This window comes from Mugil cephalus, chromosome 17 (assembly GCF_022458985.1).
Source record: "Mugil cephalus isolate CIBA_MC_2020 chromosome 17, CIBA_Mcephalus_1.1, whole genome shotgun sequence".
Taxonomy (NCBI): domain Eukaryota; kingdom Metazoa; phylum Chordata; class Actinopteri; order Mugiliformes; family Mugilidae; genus Mugil; species Mugil cephalus.
The window spans coordinates 9775808-9795864 of record NC_061786.1 but is presented as its reverse complement, the minus strand read 5'-3'; the positions used below and the strand labels follow the sequence as shown (position 1 = coordinate 9795864).

At 43.2% G+C, this 20057-nt stretch overlaps 2 protein-coding genes across 5 annotated transcripts; both read left to right on the top strand.

Annotated features, from left to right (window-relative positions):
* The first annotated feature begins 328 nt into the window (after positions 1-328).
* lin52 (lin-52 DREAM MuvB core complex component) lies at positions 329-10433 on the top strand. Its single transcript, XM_047610304.1, has 6 exons — positions 329-398; positions 1417-1491; positions 1583-1620; positions 1750-1816; positions 1988-2071; positions 10059-10433. The coding sequence occupies exons 1-6, from the start codon at positions 380-382 to the stop codon at positions 10112-10114; spliced, it is 339 nt and encodes a 112-aa protein (XP_047466260.1). The 5' UTR covers positions 329-379; the 3' UTR covers positions 10115-10433.
* Positions 10434-10634: 201 nt separating this feature from the next.
* Positions 10635-19853, top strand: vsx2 (visual system homeobox 2). 4 transcript variants are annotated; one of them, XM_047610316.1, is made up of 6 exons: positions 10635-10858; positions 14662-15268; positions 15586-15670; positions 16166-16289; positions 18632-18812; positions 19183-19853. In XM_047610316.1, the coding sequence occupies exons 2-6, from the start codon at positions 14845-14847 to the stop codon at positions 19560-19562; spliced, it is 1194 nt and encodes a 397-aa protein (XP_047466272.1). In that variant the 5' UTR covers positions 10635-10858; positions 14662-14844; the 3' UTR covers positions 19563-19853. The 4 variants fall into 4 exon arrangements, with proteins under 4 accessions (XP_047466272.1, XP_047466271.1, XP_047466273.1 ...); XM_047610315.1 differs by having other exon boundaries at positions 14603-15268; XM_047610317.1 differs by lacking the exon at positions 10635-10858 and having other exon boundaries at positions 13992-15268; positions 19246-19853.
* Positions 19854-20057: the final 204 nt, after the last annotated feature.

Below are 20057 nucleotides of genomic sequence, written 5' to 3'. Positions count from 1 at the left end.
AAATTATTTGTTATTTACAAGGTGCCAAAGCATAGATGTAATAAAACACATTATACAATAGCTGGTGTTGGCAACAGAATGTGTAAGTGATTGTCAGGCTGCATCCTGCTGGGGATGGCTGCTGACTTCAAAGGGTATGTTTACCATAGGAGGATGATAAGGTTATACTCTCAGTGGGAATGGTAGACACTGAACCCTGCTACCAAACCATAAAAATTGAATTTCAACACTTAATTGCTTCGCCTAGACGCTGAAAGTACAGTTTATGTTATAAACCCGCTGGCCCTCTAGCGGTGTGTTTGTGACGTTCACCGACGCGCGTCAACTGCAAACACGGGAGCTGCCATTGGCTGCCGTTCGTCACGTGATCATTGTGAAGATGGCGTCTCCAAATGGAGGTAAATTCTAATTCCTTACCCTGCTCCGCTGTGGATAAAATGTAAATTAGACGCTTTTACGCTCAGTAAAACGTTAGCGGCTGTAACGCCGACTTACTCGAACACACGGAGGCGACGTAACACGCACGCTCGTGCTGTATTTGTACTGTCCGGAGATGTTTTTTTTCCGTTGGCTAAAGCCTTGACTAGCTCCAGTGTTGTACAGGGAAGCACAGGAGGCTGCTGCAGTCTTGAACCTGCCGTACAGGACTCACACTGGGGCTGGTACTGGCTAAAAACACACGGTAGCTTCTCTCGGGAAGATTGCTCCTGTCCCACACACGAACTTAATTAACATTGGGGTTGTGACGTTTGTAGCGTTTTGTTTCTCAACAGCGTAAATACTCTTTCAGTTGTACACAAATTGTTTACAAGGTGGGTCATTCTGTACGTGTTCTCCCCTACAGTTAATTGTGGACACTGAGATGCCTCGTTATTAGGTACACCATTAATTTTTAATAAAAATATGTGAAGAAAGAGGTTTAGAATTATCTGTATGTGAACATATAGTGAAGTAGTTGTTTACATGTGGAGCGACTGGCTAGGAGAGAATTTATTGTCGTGCAAATAGTATCAATTTATTATTTTAATGTCTCCATGCACCCACTTAATGATTTCTTTGAATGTTTGCTTTGTTTCAACTATGCTGAGCAGTTGCTATACTGTCACCGCATCAGAATATCCAACGAGAGGATGACATTAAAAGATTGCCTACTGAGAGTGGAGAGCTGGAAAAAGATGTGGAAGTTGTGATTGAAACAGGACGTTTCTGTCTCATTCTGCTGTTTTAATTTAGCTAAAGGTCTCTGTAGAGTATTGTAGCGTCAGTACTTCAGAGTGACTCACCAAGAAGAACCATTCATCTGTTATTCTCCCTGGAAAATTGCCATTATAAAATATCTGGATGGACCGTTTATGTATGCATAGAAAAGAGAAAAAGAAGAAGTAAAAAAGAAGCACACTTACTGTATCTTGACAGGTGATGATTTCGAGTCCTCTTTGCTGAGTTTTGAGAAGCTGGACAGAGCGTCGCCGGACTTGTGGCCGGAGCAGTGTAAGTTTACATCCTCCCTGCTCTTCTGTAAGTAAGTTACTAAGGCCTCATGTTATGTTTAACCTTAATTGTCCTGTAATCCTTCATGCAGTGCCTGGAGTTGCAGAATTTGCAGCATCATGTAAAAATGTGAGTTAGATTCCCTGTGGCCAGATTTGATTTACAAAGTAGATAATTAAATATGGCCCCTAACATATACAGTAGGCGTGATCTGTAAATATTTCATCTGCTGACACCTTTGCTGTATCTTGAACGCAGCCCATCACTAATTCGCCCCCCAAGTGGATGGCTGAACTGGAGAGTGAAGACATTGAAATGCTGAAAGGTTGGTTGAAATGCTCTCATTGCTCTTTATGCTTTTATCTATGCGTGTTTACAGTGGTGGGGTTCAACTGAAAGATTGTAGTGTAGAGGGAAACGCACCAAAAACACAGTATTATCCTGTCTGCTAAAAGTTTTATGGTCCTAAGAGCTTTCTTTATTGATCCTGTTGTAGAGCTGGGCAGCCTCACTACAGCCAACCTGATGGAAAAAGTCAAAGGACTTCAAAATCTGGCCTACCAGCTGGGCTTGGAGGAGTGTGAGTACACGACACACACACACACTGCAATTTGCACTCGTTGTTGCAACCCTAAAAGGCAAACATTGATAAAATAGAAATATGATCGTTGGCCATTTGAATCAGCTGATTTAAAACAGTGACAAGTGACTGTTGTGAAACAGATGTGGTGAGATCACGAGCTTCCTTGAATTGTGGCCACATTTTACCACTAGATGGTGCTCACGGCCTTTACAGTTGTTTTGCTTCACAGTATAACTGTTGGAGATTTGATCTTTGAGTGCCTTCACATTCATATTCAAAACAGGTTGACTTCACTTGAGCTTACATGTATTTGTCCAAAGACCGAGCAAATTATGTTGAAAGTTGTAACTTTGCAATTTAAAACCAAGCCTCCCGTCAAACAGCGGAAAATAAGCCGGCCTAATGGATTTAGGTCAATCTTGTTAAATGGAAAAGGTAAGAAATAAGGACGTGCCCACAAGAGCCCGGACAACAAATGCTCGAGCATTTTGATGGATGCGAAATCTATTTTTTAATCCATTGCGCACACTGCCTCCATTGTCATAATCCTTGGAGTGGAGTGTGGATTAGAGAGATGTAGCTAAGTGCTCATATTTTCCAAAGAGAAAAATGGGTATTAATTTTTCCTGTGGGAAAAAGCAAACAAGCCATGAGGAATTGTGGTGTAGACCCCTTTTACTGGGATGCGATATATAAATAAACATGCGTGGTGGGCTTCTCTTCCACATCAGTTAAATTTAACCAGCATGTCTGTGCCAGATCAAATCTGCTTGGGCTTGTGTTGAGCAGTCATTTGTAAAAACTCCACCATTTTTATCATTCTTAACATGATTCAAAGAGGTTGTGCTTCAAATAAAAAAAAAATCAAAAGATGAATCAGTGGAAAATTAATAAAAATATAATTTTAAAAATATCTGCAGCAGTCTGATGTACACATGACTAAAAAGACACTACATTAATTGGCTAAAGAAAACCAGAAAGCATACGAGGACCTGCAAATGCAATAAGTTGCAAATTCATTTTGCTGATATGAAAAAAAATTCTAATCTCCTGGACTTTCCCAAACCAGGAGAAGCGTGTAATCTGGTCGGTATAAAGATGTTAGCTGTCATAGGTGCAGGACTGCGGGCTTTGCAATCACGTCATGCACCTCGGGATGACGGGACACAATGATGGTTATTATTGGTGTCAGAGCAGCCCTGTAATCGGTGCCTGTTTAATGCTCTCTGGTTTAATTTTCTCCTTTTCCTCGCTGTCAGGGGAGGCCTTGTAAATCTCAGCTACTTTTTCATCATGTTTGTGCACTCTTCAGTGCCCGTAAACACACTCCGTGGAGGCTCGGCAGAGCCAGGGCAGGGGACAGGATTTACTGCCCCTCCCCCTTCAACATGTGGACCATTAAAGAGGGAGCTGGTTAATGGGCAGAGCACAATCAAGCAGTGAAAACTCGCCCACCCTACTGCAGTAAAGAAGGACCTCAACCAGACATTCTTGTACGCCTGAAAACACCTAGTATAGATCCCCTGCTTTTTCTTGTGTGCACTGTGCACAACTTACTGCATACTCACATTTGTGCATATGTATTAATATGAATATGAATAGAGGGTACCCTCTCCCTCCCATCGGCACCCCCCAAAAATGGCTGCGAGACGCTGTCCCCGTTGGTCCCGGGGGAGTTGACGCGTGCCTCTTCCTCAGGCCACAGCTGTTACTCCGCCCCGTGATGAATGCCCTTGTCGTGGGCTGCTGAGCGCACGCATCAAGCCCCGGGTCTCTGGGGAAAGCCGAGGACTCTGATAAGTGCTGTTATTGGAGGTAATTGAAAGCTGAGTGTTCCTCTGGGACGTGCTGGAGGGCCTCTGCTGCTGAGACGGCTGGCAACATTGGCTGCCAGAGTTGGCGGGATTTGGCAACCTCACACTTGTGGACTCATTGCAGCTGATTGTACCAGTTAACAGTTGCCTTTGTAGGAAACATTGGAGATCTTTTATATTTTGTCACCTTTAGTGGAACTGAAACGTTAGACTAACAAAAGGATCATCCTAGTCATCTTCACCTGGTTATTAAAAGACAAAAAGGTTCAGCTAATATTTTAACTCAAGAAAGCACCACCTTTAGACCATATTGCAAAAATCTTTAATATGTCAGTAATAACAGCACCACTTGGTGCATTCTTTGTGCAAGCCCACCTGTTGTGTCTTCTGTTGCGCCCCTGGTCACCTCTCCTTCGCCACGCTGCCATCCAGTAATACCCAGTCTGACCCCTGTTCCATCTGCCTGTGCGAAGGTGAGACTGAAGGTTACCGTGCCCTGACAGCTTCTAATGGGCCCCCATTCACCACCACCACCTCCTCCTCACCCTCAGGATCAATCTCCGGCCTATTAGAAGCATGCCTGTGCTGAATATGATTGCATTCACTGGGCCCCACTAGTGCTAATGTGCCTCCATCAATCCATCAGGCCGGGCTGACCGCGGGGCGGGCGGTTATGAAGTGCTTGAGCTGACAGCTGCTGAATGAGGAACAGGGGATGCCTCCCAACCACCGCTACCACTTCTCTTCCTCCTCCTCCTCCTCCTCCTCACCTGTACCATTTCACCGTGCTCTCCTTTTCAACTCTCCGCTGTGTCTCTCAGGGCTCACAGTTGTGATGAATGGCAAGAGGCACCGTCTCAGAAGAGATGCACCACAACATCTCCTTAAAGAAAGTCAAACGGGATCTAGCACGGTTCTGTCTTCATTGTTATCATCAAGTTCTGTAACCTAGGGCCCCGTGTGGTTAGTTCTCGTGGTCCCACAGAGATGTCACTCAGATTACTACCTTTACAATTTTTTTACTTGCATAGTTCCGCGTGCATTTTGCAACAACAATAACCTGAGCGTCTTCTTCCATGTTGCAGCAGGTTGCAGCCGCATCTGATGGAGCTCGCTCATATCTTTAACAGGATCAGTGTTAGAGCTGTGTGAAAGAAGAAAGAGGCAGAACATAACACACAAACACATTCGCGCACACACACACACACACACACACCGCTCCTCAGTCCTGCCTGCCTGCCGCCTCCCTGAGCAGATCGGAAATGACACCTCATTTCCATAAAGGCATTAGGAATTCATTGGATTTTCTTTCCCAGCTAATCATAGCGCGGGTGTAAAACCTTTTAGGCTTTTTAATGAATGATTTTTGACTGATTGCCTATTAATAAGGACACCTCTCCAACAGGCATTGGCTGGGGCAGGGGTTGCGAGGTGCAGATGTGTTTGTTTTGGTCTGTGTGTGTGCGTCAGCCGGGCGAAAATACATCGGAGGCGGGGGAGGAGGGGAGGGCCCTCTCGGTTGGGACATAAAGAGGAACCAGTGGCTCCCCTGGGAAATCACAGCTCGTGTCTGCATCTTAAATATCCCTGTGAAGTATCAATAAGTGGGTAATTGAATTTTGAACACAAACATGAGCGTCAGGTGTATGTGTTGCGAGGCGGGGGGTGTTGGGCGTGTGCGCAGGCTGAATATTCGTGCCTCCGAGTGCTTCCATGCTTGAGTGTTTGCGCGTGTCATCTCCTCTGTGTCTCCCCGGGCCCCCCCCTTGGGAGGAGGGCGGTGAAAGTGGATGTTAAATCCATTAAATAAAGCTTACATCCCGTAATAGCTGAGCAGCTCTCGGAGATGGGCAGTGAGGGTCAGATAAGTCCTCTTAACTCTTAATGAAAGTGAATCAGGGCAGTCGGGGCCAGGGTCCAGGACTCCAGTTAACCCAGGTGGTCGTCTGTCTTCGCCGCTAACAGGGGTCCAGCGGTGCACAGGGAGCGTGGCATTAGGAGAGGGTGGGGTGAAGCTTTGGAGGGGGTGGGTGATGATTACTCTCATTTTATACACAGGGGAGTGGTGGGCGGGGGGGCTGGGAGCAGGTTGTGACAATGACACCCAGATCACTTGGCGTAAACGAGGGGAAAGTAAGATGTTACACCACCGCGCTTCCTCCGCATTTACATTTGAGCCACCTGGGATTTGCCAAATGAAAATGATTTACCAGTGTGGAGGAGAAATTTGCAGAAACGTTTGGGTGGGAAGGCTCCGCTGCCTGCTTATATTCCATTATAGGATAGAAGGCAGCATATTCAGTAGTCTTGTGGCACATTTAGCTGTTGTAGATAAACACCAAATCAGACCTGAAATCCACATCCAAATAAAAAAAAAAAAACTTGAATTCAGTTGTCTCGTTCAGGTAAAATTACAGTATACTGTATTTTGTGGCACTGTTTTCTAAAGTACTAGTGTAGATTGTGATAAAAATATCCTAACGGTTAAAGTGAAACGATGATTAGATTGCAACAAATCAACAGGGCAAGGTGATGGCCCACAGAATCCATAAGGTGTCATTTAGTATGGATGGCAGTCCTAACAAGATGCTGATTAACTTAGTGCAAAATTAGTAATTGACCTTTCTAATCAACTAAACAAATCTCTAAGTCTCTCTAATCAGTATTGATCTCCCTGAGTGTATGACAAAGCCTGTGTGTAGGTGATTGCGTGTGTACGTTTGTGTTTTTTCTATTTTTTTTTACTCTTGTCTCACAAACGCCAAATCATTTTAGTAAAGAAATAAAATAGACCGTCATGACAAGTAGCATACTTTAATTGGGATCAAAAAGTCACCATTAACTCTTTAGAATTCCATCTTAAGTGTAGCTTTTTTTTTTACGTGGAGCACTTTGCTGAAAATGTTAAGAACCCAAACACTGTTTTAGTAAGAACAGCTTTTGTAATCAATAGACTTTTCTTACATAATACATTAATGACATGTTCCATCTTATTCACCGCTCTGCTTGTAGTTTGAATGACAGCTTCTTACTGCAGGTCATTGCTGCAGAACCACAGTCCTTTCCAATAGTTTTACCCAACAAAACGTTTCTGAACGCAGAGATCTCATCTGGTCAGAGGAAGCTACCAGATTGGCTCATTTCAATACAAATGAAAAACTTAAGTTTTTCACCTTGTGCTGTTCACCAGACGAGGTTTTCACGTACACTGGTACTTCTTACTTGTTTTTGAACAAAGAAAAAAACTTGCATCTGACTCGTGGTTGCAAAATACAACTATTTGGTCCCAATCTGGAGCATTTTAAGGATTGCAGAGCAGGTCTGACATTGGTCTGTGAATGAACTACTTTGGTCACTTTGGAATGAAACATTTTGACAGGTTTCAGTGGAAAATACATCGTGTGGTTGTTTTGAGCGTCTTGACAACTGTTGGATGGGTTACCATAATATTTAGCAGACCTTACTGCATCCTGACCAGTGATTTGTATTTTTGTGCGTCATCACCTACTCCACATTCCTTTGGTTTACAACCAAATCCCTTCACACAACATCTTTGTGTTGAGCACTGCTTAGTAAAAGTGAACATGGCAACACATTGTAAGGCGCAGACCGTGAATACTGCACCTGCTATTCTAACAACAACATGCCGGGATGATTGTTTTAGCATTTAACTAAAAGCATTGTTCTTATAGTGCAGCACATTGACTATGAGTAAAGATGGACACGCTTAGGAGCAATCTCAAAGCTCAGTGTGGTGCCACTTTCTCCTGGCTAATTCCAAAGTGGGTAAAATGGGTAAGAAATTCAGCCACTGTACAGTTGGAAATTGGATGTAAAGACATATTAATGTGGGGGTCTGTAGGGATTGACTCACTTTTGGTGCCAGTCTCAACGAGAACATTTTTGGCACGTTGCCATAATTTCCAGCCCCACATCCTGCAGCTTGGTGCAACCTTTAGATCCTCTGGCTGGGCTGCAGACAGAGTCAGCAGTGCTGCTAAGAATTAAGTTGGTGAATATCTTTAATGATTTTTTATTTTTTTTTTGCTCAAATGTGGGTTAATGCTCTCAGCCTCTCATAAAAGGAAGGCCTCACATCATAAATTGATCACTGATTTATGTGTAATGGGGTCTTTGACATTACGATAACGGTGATTTGAGTTTCTACCTGGTTAGGAGGAGGCTGAACTGAACCGTAATTAATGAGACACTCAGCGGGGCGAGGAATCTCTGGAGGAGCGGCGCAGTGGCACATCCTTGATCTGTTTTACAGTTTGGGCTCATCAAGAGACTGAGAAAGTGATAACGGGAGAGAAGCATGATGCCTTTAAAATCCCAAATATTAACTGCTAGCCCACTCCTCGTGCTACGGCTCCAGGAAGGAAAGTGACACAAGCGTACTGGCAGTTTTAGGGTCATCCCAGTGTAATTGCTTTCCCTCGCCTAATTTTCATAGCTTCATTTCAATCTAAAGCCCCCGATGCATGTCTCGGGGTCTGTTGATGACTTTGTTTGGGGTGATTTGAAGAGACAGCAAAGTGCAAAATGAATCCATCCCATTCCAATTAGCGTCATCTTTAACCGAATGATGGACACCTCAAGGTGACATGGCCCCCACGCCCAGATGCACCATTATCATTCCACCTTGGGCAACTCATCTAAATTACTTACTGCCCCGGCTTTTTCATTAGCCGCGGCGGGAAAGGGAGGCAGGGCCCCTCTACACCAGCACAGGCAGGCGGCAGCCAGTTGAGGTCCTAATCACATTCGTCTTCCAGGTATCATGAAGGGGGATTACTTCCTGTTTAATGCCCATTTTAAATAGTCCTCTCTCTGCCGCTCTATATTCTTATATTAGATCTGTTAAATGCTAAATAGAGCTGCTGAGGTGACTCCAGCTTTGCGGCTCATAAACACTGCAGTGGAGCTGAGAGGCTGATCCTCTTCTTGTCTTTAACAAAGAGTAATTCTTGTACCTGGATGATGTCTCTTCAGGGTTTAGGAAGGGACTCAGGAAAAGTCCCTGCAGACTCTCTAGTCACACTTGAGTTTGTCTTTGACAGAAAAGCCTCAGACAGAACTGCTGTGACAACTACATTCATAACGGCCTCCAGCAAGTTCACATACTCTTAAATGAATATGCTAACAAGCAAGATATTACTGCATTTGTGACTTGGTCACATATTTGCCCACGGATAAGATATGTTCCCTGTTCATTTTACATGGTTCAGATTAAATAGCTAATATAAAAGTCTCTCCTTTTTATCGTAACACCACATCTTAAGATCCTGTGAAGAATAAATTTTATCTCTTGCCTTAAGCTCTAGCGCTGCGACAAGACAAAACGCAAAAAAGAGAAGAGAAAAGAAAAAGAACAGAGAGAGAGATGGGAATACAGTTGGATCCAGAGTACTGCACAAAGGTTCACTTAGACTACCTACTAACTGATGAAGCTTATTATTATTATTTGTCCTTCATCTTCTACTTCCATTTTTTTGGTCCCTTGTGTACCAATGATTTCAAAAAAATCTTTGGGAAATATCTATTAACTGTGATTCTGAGGCCGTTTTATCTGATTATTAAGTTTCTATTTGTTTGAGTGGATAAAATGATTTAGGATTTTGTGTTGTTACATTCTTTCCTGTTCCATCTAACAACTCCAGGGTTGGAAACCACTGGGTCTCATTGTTCAGATCATATTTTCTGTTTCCTGTGCCACTGTCCTTATTCCTATTTTGCTAGTCATTCTTACACATGGCCATATCGCACACTCACACGTAGATATTTTTATTTCTTTGTTCTCACGCCTTGGTAACTCGCACACACACGAATACACATTTTCATGGATGCGTAGGTGTGAGTACTTGTACCTCACCACATGGAGACAGCAGTCATGCGATCACAAGGCTCTTTGGTAGCTCCATCTCCATTTTATGTTGTTTTCCATGTCCTGAACAGAGAACAGATGTTCGTATAAATTGCCTTCCCAGTGTGACACCGCTGATATTAAATACCTGCTTTGAATCACTAACCAACAGCTCCGAAGTGGCTGGAGCTGCAGGCAAATGCTGCGTTAGACCGACTCCTTATTTCTGACTTGAGCAACTTATCAAACATGAATCAAAATCTCAAGCGTTTATCTTAAACGTGTGGTTTTGTTTGTTTTCCAGCGAGGGAGATGACCAGAGGGAAGTTCCTGAACATCTTGGAGAGGCCTAAGAAGTGACGAGTCTTTGTTTCAAGCGACAGGAAATTTGGGACTTTAAGGTGATTCTGATTAATGAGCTATGAACACGCTCAGAGCTTCCCAACAAAGTTCACAGACTGTGCATTCGATCCATGAACTGGAGTGAAGTGCTCTCACGCTGCTGGGATCTTCAGTTCATACTCCCCAGTGCACCTGTCGTCCTCCAGATATGTAAAAGGGTTACTTTTCTGTCGACCTACCTTGATATGTGTTTCCTATTTATTCTTACTTCTCTTTTAAACATGATTTACATATTTTGCAATTTGTGGAATTGTTTAATAAACTTTTAAAATGAGAAGATGAGTGACTTTTACTTAAAGTCCCATTGAATGGAGGAGGTTTGAAGCCAAAGCACCTACCTTTGGTGATACATTTTTAGAGGTTTTTAATTAGGGCAATAACTTCATGCCTCTGCCATTCCACAAAGTGTCGCACCTCTCTGCTGTGGACAAGTAAGGAGCTCCGACATGAGAGTGCTTTCCTGGCTCTGCGCGCATGTTTTCCTTTTAATGAGCGTTGGAAGCAGGATCCCCGACACAAAACATTGCGTAAAAATAATATTGCTCATTGTCATCGCTGTTAATAAGACTTGACATAATTACTAGGACCATTTCTTTTCTAATTAGCACACTTCAGCGTTGTTGGAGCTAGCGGCCAGGCGAAAAGGGAATCAGACAGGCATGCCGAATGGGAAACAAAAAGCGGTCCATCCGCCATAATTAGGTAAGACAATGCCTCGGACTGTTCTCAGCTGGAGATGTCGCTGGAGCTCTGGACGCTCACTCCCAACAAGTTACACTTCTCCCCAGGCCGCTAATAAGCCCCTAATCTCTTTCCGATTCACACGGACAGAGGCCACCATTGCCTTAGTGGCTTCACCCCCTGCCTCTCATGCGGACCCTGGCTCACCCCTATGGAAAAAAAAATATATGTAGAATTATTTATACAATCTTGCAAATTGTGGCTTCCTCTGTGTGTGCTGCTGCAGGGTCCTGGGGTGTGGACAGAGGAGTTCGGGGTATGCATTACGCCTGACTCTGTCCAACTTTTTCAGTGCAAACAAACAAGTAACAACCTAAAATATAAAGGAACTCTTGTTAACCAGCATTCACAAGCCCCACAAATAAGTAATAATATAATGTTCATGGATTATTAATAAGTCAACAAGAAAATGTTTGTGTTGCCAGATTGCTACCTAGTAAAGTGTTCCCATCACTACCTACCAAACTTGTTGATTCAAAAAAAAAAAAAAAAAGGCCACTAATAACGTTAATCTTTAACATTGGACTGATTAAACTATCCACTTGGTATTTTTTGATGTGTTACAAACATGCGTGAATGTATTATCACAGAAATGGAACGGATTAATAACATCAAACCTGGCAACATAAGTATTCTGTAGGGGGAAAATGCAGGGAAAATCAGGTCCTTTTCATGTCCTGCACCAAATTGTACATATTAGTCTTCATTCATGTGAGCCTTTGATTATTATGCACATTAGTAACCTTTTACTGTTGCTCGACAGTTAGGGAGTTTAGTTTGTAATCTGTGCGAATGTTTTATAGCCTTATACGTAAAATATTATTTCTAATCTGTATAATACGAAACAAAAAGGAGGGACAAGTATAAAGCATGACAAAGGAAAAAACTCCAGTAAACTACAAGTTACATTCAGTAACATGCAACGTTGAAAGGTCGCCCTGCTGTCATCGGAACCTCCTGAATGTGGACACTTGTTGCTGCTGACTGGTTGATCAGCCAGCCCGCGGCGCGTTGACGCGACGAGCGGCCTGACGTCCTCAATATGGACAACACCCACTGCGCGGCAGCCTGACACCAGCGGCCTCCCTGCAGCTCCCCCCTCTTCGAGAAGCAGGCCGGCCCCCCGCACAACCGAGAGAGAAAACAAAACACTCTGCGAGTCTACGGGTCCGTACCGCGTTGCCCACTGACCTGGCATAGCCTCTGCGCCCCGACAGACGTCAATCCGATGTGCCCAGAGTCCTTAAATTAGCTGTCAATTAGAGCAAATTAATCAACTCCTCGCCTAATTAAGCAATGCCGACGGGCAGCTACTAAACATGCCATTGTGGAGGAGCCATGAGAAAGCTGCGGGCTCTGCAAACTCTTTCCGCGAGGGGGGGTGGGCGCCGCGTCACATTGCGCCCTGTAAGTGCTTCTGGAGAGCGCAGGCTCCGGCTGTGTTTTAGTTTTTTTTCCCCTGACTCGGCTCTACATGTGTGCTGTCATCAAGTTGCCTTCACCCCGTTTTCAACACCGAGGATTGCAGCTTTATCCACTCACGCCGGAATCAAAAGGGGGCTCTCTTCTTATTTTTGACAGTAAAGCAGCGAGCAATCAGTTGGATTGGATCATGTAATAAAAAATAAAATATTAAAAAAAAAAAAAAAAAGCTCCATGAATAAAAAGTCTACATAAGATGAATGGGACCTGTTGAGAAATGATTCTGTTTAAATGTGCTGCGGCCGACTTAATGAAATCAGTGATGTTTCTATTCAGCACATCAGCGCGTGACCTTCCTGTAAATGTTCATTTTCACAAACGCGTCTCCGGCTTTTTTCATTCGCCTCAGCAGAATAGCATATTTGGTATGCATTATAGTGGGCGGTTTATATCTCGCAACTGTTTATCAGGTTTTGACCTGCTGCAGACTTCGCTCGCAGCTTGAAGGTTACTTCCCAAAGGTTTGAGAACACCTCGTTCCTAATTATTATTTATTTATTTATTTGTTTATTTGCATCAGGCCTAAACGACCAGGACAGAAGTAGCGGGAGGAGGGGAGGGGAGGGGTGCAGGGAGCAGAGAAAGGAGGCCGGGCTGGGATAAACAAACAAACCAAAAAAGAAAAAGAAAAAAATCCAACAGCTGTTTTGCCTTTTTTTTTTTAATCTGCAACCGTCAGATCTTGCAGGTCTTTGATGGGCAACCCAATCTACACGAATGACTGAACTAAATCTTCCCTTAATCTAGAGCCTTATTAGGCAGCCGCTCCCCTGCATGTAAATCAGCGCGCATCCATTTTCGAAGGATTATTAAAAGGAGAAAGTGTTTCTCTGTCAACAAACAAACAAGGGAAGTATATAGATTAGTGCGTGCGAGGGGGGCAGTAACTCCACTGTAGCTGACGGGTCACTCTCACTCCCCACCCACTCCGCGGTAATAAATGACTCGATCCCAACAGGCTGATGTGTCATTAGCATATCCTAATAACATCGATTTCTTCATTAATAGAATTTCCACTAACTAGGCCCTAATTAGTTTCAACTGGCCAACCTCTAATTGCAGCAGCAATATTTTTTCTCCCCGTTAATCAGCAGCTCATTTCGCACTGATATGAAATTTGACTTTGCAGGTCGAGGATCTGCTTCCATGTCAAGTAGTTTTCGACTTGAGGCCTTGTTTAATCTGCATGCGCCACTTGCCCGGCTTTCATATTTATCATTTTGCCCGAAACTTTTGCTCCGTTGACGCAGCGCGCGCGAAGTGAGCGGAAGCTGTTTTTGCGCAACCTCTGCACTAAATGGAGCGATCCTCTTTTATTTATTTTTTTCTTTTCAAAATGATTTGGGCCAATGTAGCATGCATGATAAAACTCATATAATCTATTTAAGCAATTCAGTAAATTTAAACTGGAAAAAATGCTTTATTGATGAAAAATATAATAAAGTAAAAATAATATAAAGACAATTACGCATCCCAAAATATTATTATTATTATTTTGCAATTAATTCGTCAAATAAACAAACTAACTGTTATACAATAATTAGGTCTATATATTTACATAAAAATCTAAATAAAAAATCCACCATTTTAAAATACATTATTAGTAGTAATATTAGTATAGAACAGCTAATAATAATATCTATTGTTGCATTGTAATGAAGAGACTTATTAGTTCATTCTTTAATCGTGTGGGTGCTGCTGCTCCATACTCTGCCATGTCCCATCTCCTCCGAGGAAACGTCCCTGTGCTTTAATCTGTGTAGTCTGGGCTGCTGTGGGATTAACGCGGCGCAGACTGGCTCCATAACGTCCAGCTGTCGTTTTTTTTTTTTTTTTTTTTTTTTTTTTTTTGAGGGGGGGCTTTTGATTCGCGTGTGATGAGTTTCCCAAAGCATCTGGAGATCAATTATCCGTTCGCTGGAGTCAGTAGTTGGGCAGAGAGATCAAGGCTCTCTCTGTCTCTCTAAAACATGCACCGTTTCAAAGACAAGTAAGAGGAGTGAAATAGGCGGTTTAATTCACCCTCTAACGAACATTTGTATAATGAATAACTTGCTTGTATGTAACGGGCGTGGTGTTTGTTGTTGGTATTTCATTCATTCCAGTGTCTTTTATTTTTAGCGTGGCATTGCTCGTTTCTCGGCAGATTGCAGCCTCGAAGAGATTTATTCCCTCCATTCCTTCTTCTCCATAGTCTAATCCCTTCCTCGTTTATCCATACAGTCCTCAGGAAAATGCAGATATGTATTGGAGAGGGCGTATAATGCATCCATGATCCACAGGAATCCTGAATCCTTGCAGCTGATTGGCTGCCGCCTCCTGCCTCTTGTTGGGATGGACCTGTTGGATAAAAGGACCATTTTCTAAAAGACTCCCGTGCGTTACACAGAGGATCATGAGCTGGGGACCCTCCGATGAGACGCTAGAATAAGAAAACAGGCCTTTCAAGGAGCACCGAAGACACGATGACGGGGAAACAAGGCGCCGTGCTGACGGAAAGTTTAAATTTGTCGGAGAAGAGCTCTCTGGGCGTGAACGGGGGGAGTAACAGCCACCAGCAGAAGAGCGCGGCGACCCATCCGCCGCCCAGGTGCACGGGCTTCGGCATCCAGGAGATACTGGGGCTCAATAAGGAGCCGTCCGCGGCGCCGAGGAGCCCGCTGGGCTCCCTGCCGGCCGGGGCGCACCTGATCGCCGCCAGGTCCGTGCTGGGCCCCGCCGGCATGGGTGTGGGTGTCGGGATGGGATTAATCGGCCCCGCTGGAATTCCGTCGTTTTACAGGCAGCCGGCGTTTCTGGAGACCGTGCTGTCGGACGGACACGATGTTCACCTGCAGCCCCACAGCAGGTCCGTGGGGCCGCTGGACACCAGCCAGTCCGCCAGCTCAGGTGACCAACTATCAGCCCATACGTAGCTACTGGGAATAAACCTGCAGTCACTGCAGCGGAAATATGTGTGTGTACTTCCCTCCTAGCTCATTATTATTATTGTTGTTATTATTATTATTTGCTGGGTGTGGGGTGTTAAATTAATCAATTTAAATTAATTTAAAATGTAATGGCCTGAATTAAAAAGAAGTTGTGGGCCGGTGTTAGCATCTGGTAATTTGTTAGTTTTTTAATACTTTTAGGTGTCTTTCATTACTCTCTTTTTTTTATTTTATTTTATTTATTTATGGTTTTGCCTTCTCCTGTTTTCAACACAGACTCAGATGATTTATCTTCAAACGAACGGAAACTGTCCAAGTCATCAGTAAGTCAGAGCAAGAAACGCAAGAAAAGACGCCACCGGTTAGTGCTGATTTCTGGTTTACCCTGTGGGAGATTAGCGTGAGGTCTGGAATAATTCATCTGCTGTTTTGTTCTAAATGAGAGCTCTTTGCTTTTGCTCTCATTAAAATGTAGTGACAGTGGTTCAAAAATAATTCATCTGTCTATTGTTTTTACAGCGTATACAATACTCCATGTAGAAATGACAATGTATTCAAAAATAAACCAAATTCTCTGTTATTACTGCTTAATCTGTAAAAGCGAAAGCTCACAGAGTGAGGGCTTTATTCACTTTATTCTTTACACCTGTGAACGCAGAGACCTCGTTTGTAGAAACTGACGATCAATAATGGAAATGTATATTAAATGCATGCTCATTTTTATTATTCTCAAATCGTCTATTGTTTAATTTGAATGGCAGACACGTTTTATGTTTTTTTTTCTTGTTGTTTTTCTCTACATATCATTATCATATTGAAATCCTGCTAATATTTAAACGACCCCTCGTTTCCACAGGACCATATTCACTTCTTATCAGCTGGAGGAGCTGGAAAAGGCCTTTAATGAAGCGCACTACCCGGATGTTTATGCCCGGGAGATGCTGGCCATGAAGACAGAGCTACCTGAAGACAGGATACAGGTACCATTCTCCTTTCATTTCATTATTTATGTATTTATATATTTTAAAATTATGGGATTATTTTTATTATTGATTATTTAGTTGTGTGTTTTTTAAAGCACAGATAGCCAATTTATTTTATTTTATTTTATTTGATCTTATTTTATTTTATTTTATTTGCTACATGCTATGAGACAATGCGTTTTCCTCTAATTATATAGCATCTCTGGATCAACGCTAATAGGGTTTAATTAAGATGTAGGCCGTTTTTATAAAAAATTAAAAAATAAATTCATAAATATTGGGGTGCTTTACTGATTTTAGCCAATTGTGCGCATAAAAACGATGAATTTGACTAAAATAATATAGATATATCCTATAATAAATCGTTAAAAATATAAATATTTTATTCGGATTCTCACTGAGATTTTCTGCAAATAAAATGATGCATGGCTAATCAGCAAAAAAATAAATAAATAAAATTAAATAAAAAAAATAATTTAAAAAAATCGTATTATTATTGCTATTATTCCAGTTATAATGTCTCACAGTGGGATATTCTTTTTTTATAAGAGAGGTTTCTTCACATTGCAGACCATTTAATATAACACTGCCCAGTCCCTGATATGTACAGTGGTAAGCCAATTAATTTGTGCGAATGTTATGAATCTGTACCTGTACAGGGCAAATTTCATAACCTGCTGTAAATATGTGACAAGAGGTCGCCTCCTGCCTCTCATGCTGCTCTCGTGTTTAAGGGGACGTGGTCTAACCTGGCCCTCCGCAAATCGATCCGCGCTGCCCCCCTCCCTACCTGAACAAAGGCCGCTCTCCTCCAGCATCCTCGGCAGGACAGATAATCTCTCATCAGGCGCAGTTGGATGTGAAACAATTTGTTCCCGTAGAAGGAGCCACTAACGACCTAATCAAGCTATCAAGGCGGAAGAAGATTGCGGTGTGACCTGGACCATCCATCTGCCGGGGCGCCTTTTAATCTCGTTCTCATTACGCGCCGCAACAGAGCAGTCGCGGATAAATAATAAAAGGAAATAAATAAATAAGCCCGGGCCTGCTCCCATCCTAAAATAAAATTAACACCCAATTTTCTCATTGGGTGTAATTAGTTAAATCAGACAGAGCTCGGGAGGCTGGCTGCTGCTGCCGCTGCTGGAGAGACGCAGGGAGTTCAAATGAAATAACTACATTGAATTTATTAGCACGGGTCAATAGCGCTGCTCCCCCGAGTCCCGGTAGTTTAATTTCCCGTGATATTTGCCCGCCTGCCCACCATCGATTGGGCCTGAAATTAACTTATTTTTCAATCAGCCTCGGCGCGCCCCAGGGTCGCTCCTCCTCGACGCTCGCACACTGGCGGCTCCTTTTGAGGGGCAGAGAAGCAATTTCTCATAATAAAAAAAAAGAAGAAAAAAAAGAAAGAAAAAAGTATCTTGTATGAAATAAGGGTTATCATCAGAATTACCACGAAAAAAAAGCTTGAAAAAGATTCGATCGTTTTCAATTTAATATCTGTCCCTTCTTTTGAATCCTCCTGCTGGCCTCCTCCTCCTCCTCCTCCTTCTCGCGGCAGAGCCATGGGAGGCGGCCTAAGTAGAGTGTTTAACAATCATGTGTTGTGCTGTACAATCAATTTGGCTTTTCTGTCAGCTGACACAGAGCCTGCAGGGCTGTTGGCTGTGGCCAGAGTGAATCCTCTTGATGTGTCAAACCATGTATAATGCTTCCACGGACGGGGGGAGATGAGCAGTGACAGCAGGCAGAGATCTGTTACACCTGTAGCCAGCTGGCTATGGGAAATCAATGGACTGAGTCAAAACAGGACACTTGTTATGTGAAGTATTCTGAATCACGCTACAGGTTCCTAAATGTGTCGTCTATGAAATAAGACCGGTTTTCATGCACAATCGAAATAAATGCAATGCACGCGTACATTATTAGAAAAGTTTTGGGGGGACAGCCACTCATGATGATTTCTAAAATATCAGCACATAGTCTACTGAAGTAGATTGTACAAAGCATTGCATCTTGCATTAGAGGATGTGCACACTGCAAGCTGCAACTAAATGATTTGTCCAGATGAGCACCAATCACATCCATCACCAATCATATTTGTTGAAAATAATAAGAGTCCCCAGTGCCAATGAGTTCAGATTTTATATTAAAGGTAACAGGTTACAGAACAAAAAAAATATATATATTAAAAATTGGAGTAAATCTTCCTTCTGTTTTGGTTGTAATCCTATAAGGAGACTGTGCAACACTCTAATAAATGTGTTAATGAATTGTCCTGGTTGACTGTGAAGGTGCCACCACCTCTAACTGACCACCTTGTTCTCCGGTCCCAGGTGTGGTTTCAGAACCGCAGAGCCAAGTGGAGGAAGAGGGAGAAGTGCTGGGGCCGCAGCACAGTGATGGCTGAGTATGGGCTGTACGGGGCCATGGTGAGGCATTCCATCCCCCTGCCAGAGTCCATCCTCAAGTCGGCCAAGGACGGCATCATGGAGTCCTGTGCCCCCTGGCTGCTCGGTGAGGCTGTTGTCTTATAGTTTCTTCACTTTTTTTTGTATCATTCACTCATTTTTGTTGCTTTTCTCTGTTTCGTCAGTTTTAATAACTGTAGACTTTAAGTGTTTATTTGCGACAGAAAACGATTCAATAATCATAATTCCACAGCAAAGAAGGCTGTGTTTCTTTAAGCTCTTACCTTTATTGACGCATTTTTTCCACAAGATGTTTGTAGATGCTTTTATTTGCTGTGCATGATCGTTTAAAGCCAAACTATTTCCTAAAGAGAAGAAGCGTCATGTCAGACTTTTCCATCCAACACCCATTCTTTGCCACTGCCCTTTTGAGCGTTATATTCTAAACCGGAACTATTTTTGCTTGCTATTTTCAGTCCAAGATGGCTTACCAATCAACAGACGCTATTCTAAATCTGAATACCCGCAACTCTTTGCAGGGATGCACAAGAAGTCCATGGAGTCAGGCCCCCAGCCCCCGCCCGGAAAGTGCGACTCGCCCCAGCAGCCGAGCTCTCAGAGGGCAGAGGACGCTGAGGCGGAGGAGAAGAGGTCAGAGGGCAAGTCGGCCATATCTAAAGAGGAACTGAGAGAGAACAGCATTGCCGCACTCAGGGCTAAGGCACAGGAGCACAGTGCCAAAGTGCTGGGGACGGTCTCTCATGATAGACTGCTGGAGGGCAAACAGGAGATACAGGCAGCTGAGGAGAAGGCCAGTGATCCCATGAGTCCAGCAGAGGAGCAGAAAAGTCCATAGAGACAGTTCCTAGGGACTCTGATGGGTGAACGCCGTGGCCCGGGATGCTTTCAGCATGTGTGCGGACTTATCCGACCAGACTCACAGTCCCGCAGGTTTTCACCCTCCACTGACTTTTCTGAACAGGCCTGTGCCTGGACTTCTTTAAGAAGTAAACCCGCCTGGTTCGCTGCTGCACAGAAGATGCAAATGCACTTTTTCTTATTTACTCCCAAACATACAGTCGTTGCTTGTCCATAGTAGAGGAGATGTGACAGAGTGGGAGTAAAAAAAAAAAAAAAAAAAAAAAATCTTGATGTACTGTACATAGAAACCACAGTTATATATAGAGCCAGATGACTAACATTTTATCCAGTACAACATTTGTAGCTCATAATTACTACCGATGACCAATGAGCAGTCTGTGTGTGAAAGTCTGCATTTTGTTTCTTGCTTGTACAAATGGGGACATTTTAGATGAGAACCATCCCACCGACAGTACTCTTCGAAGAGAAA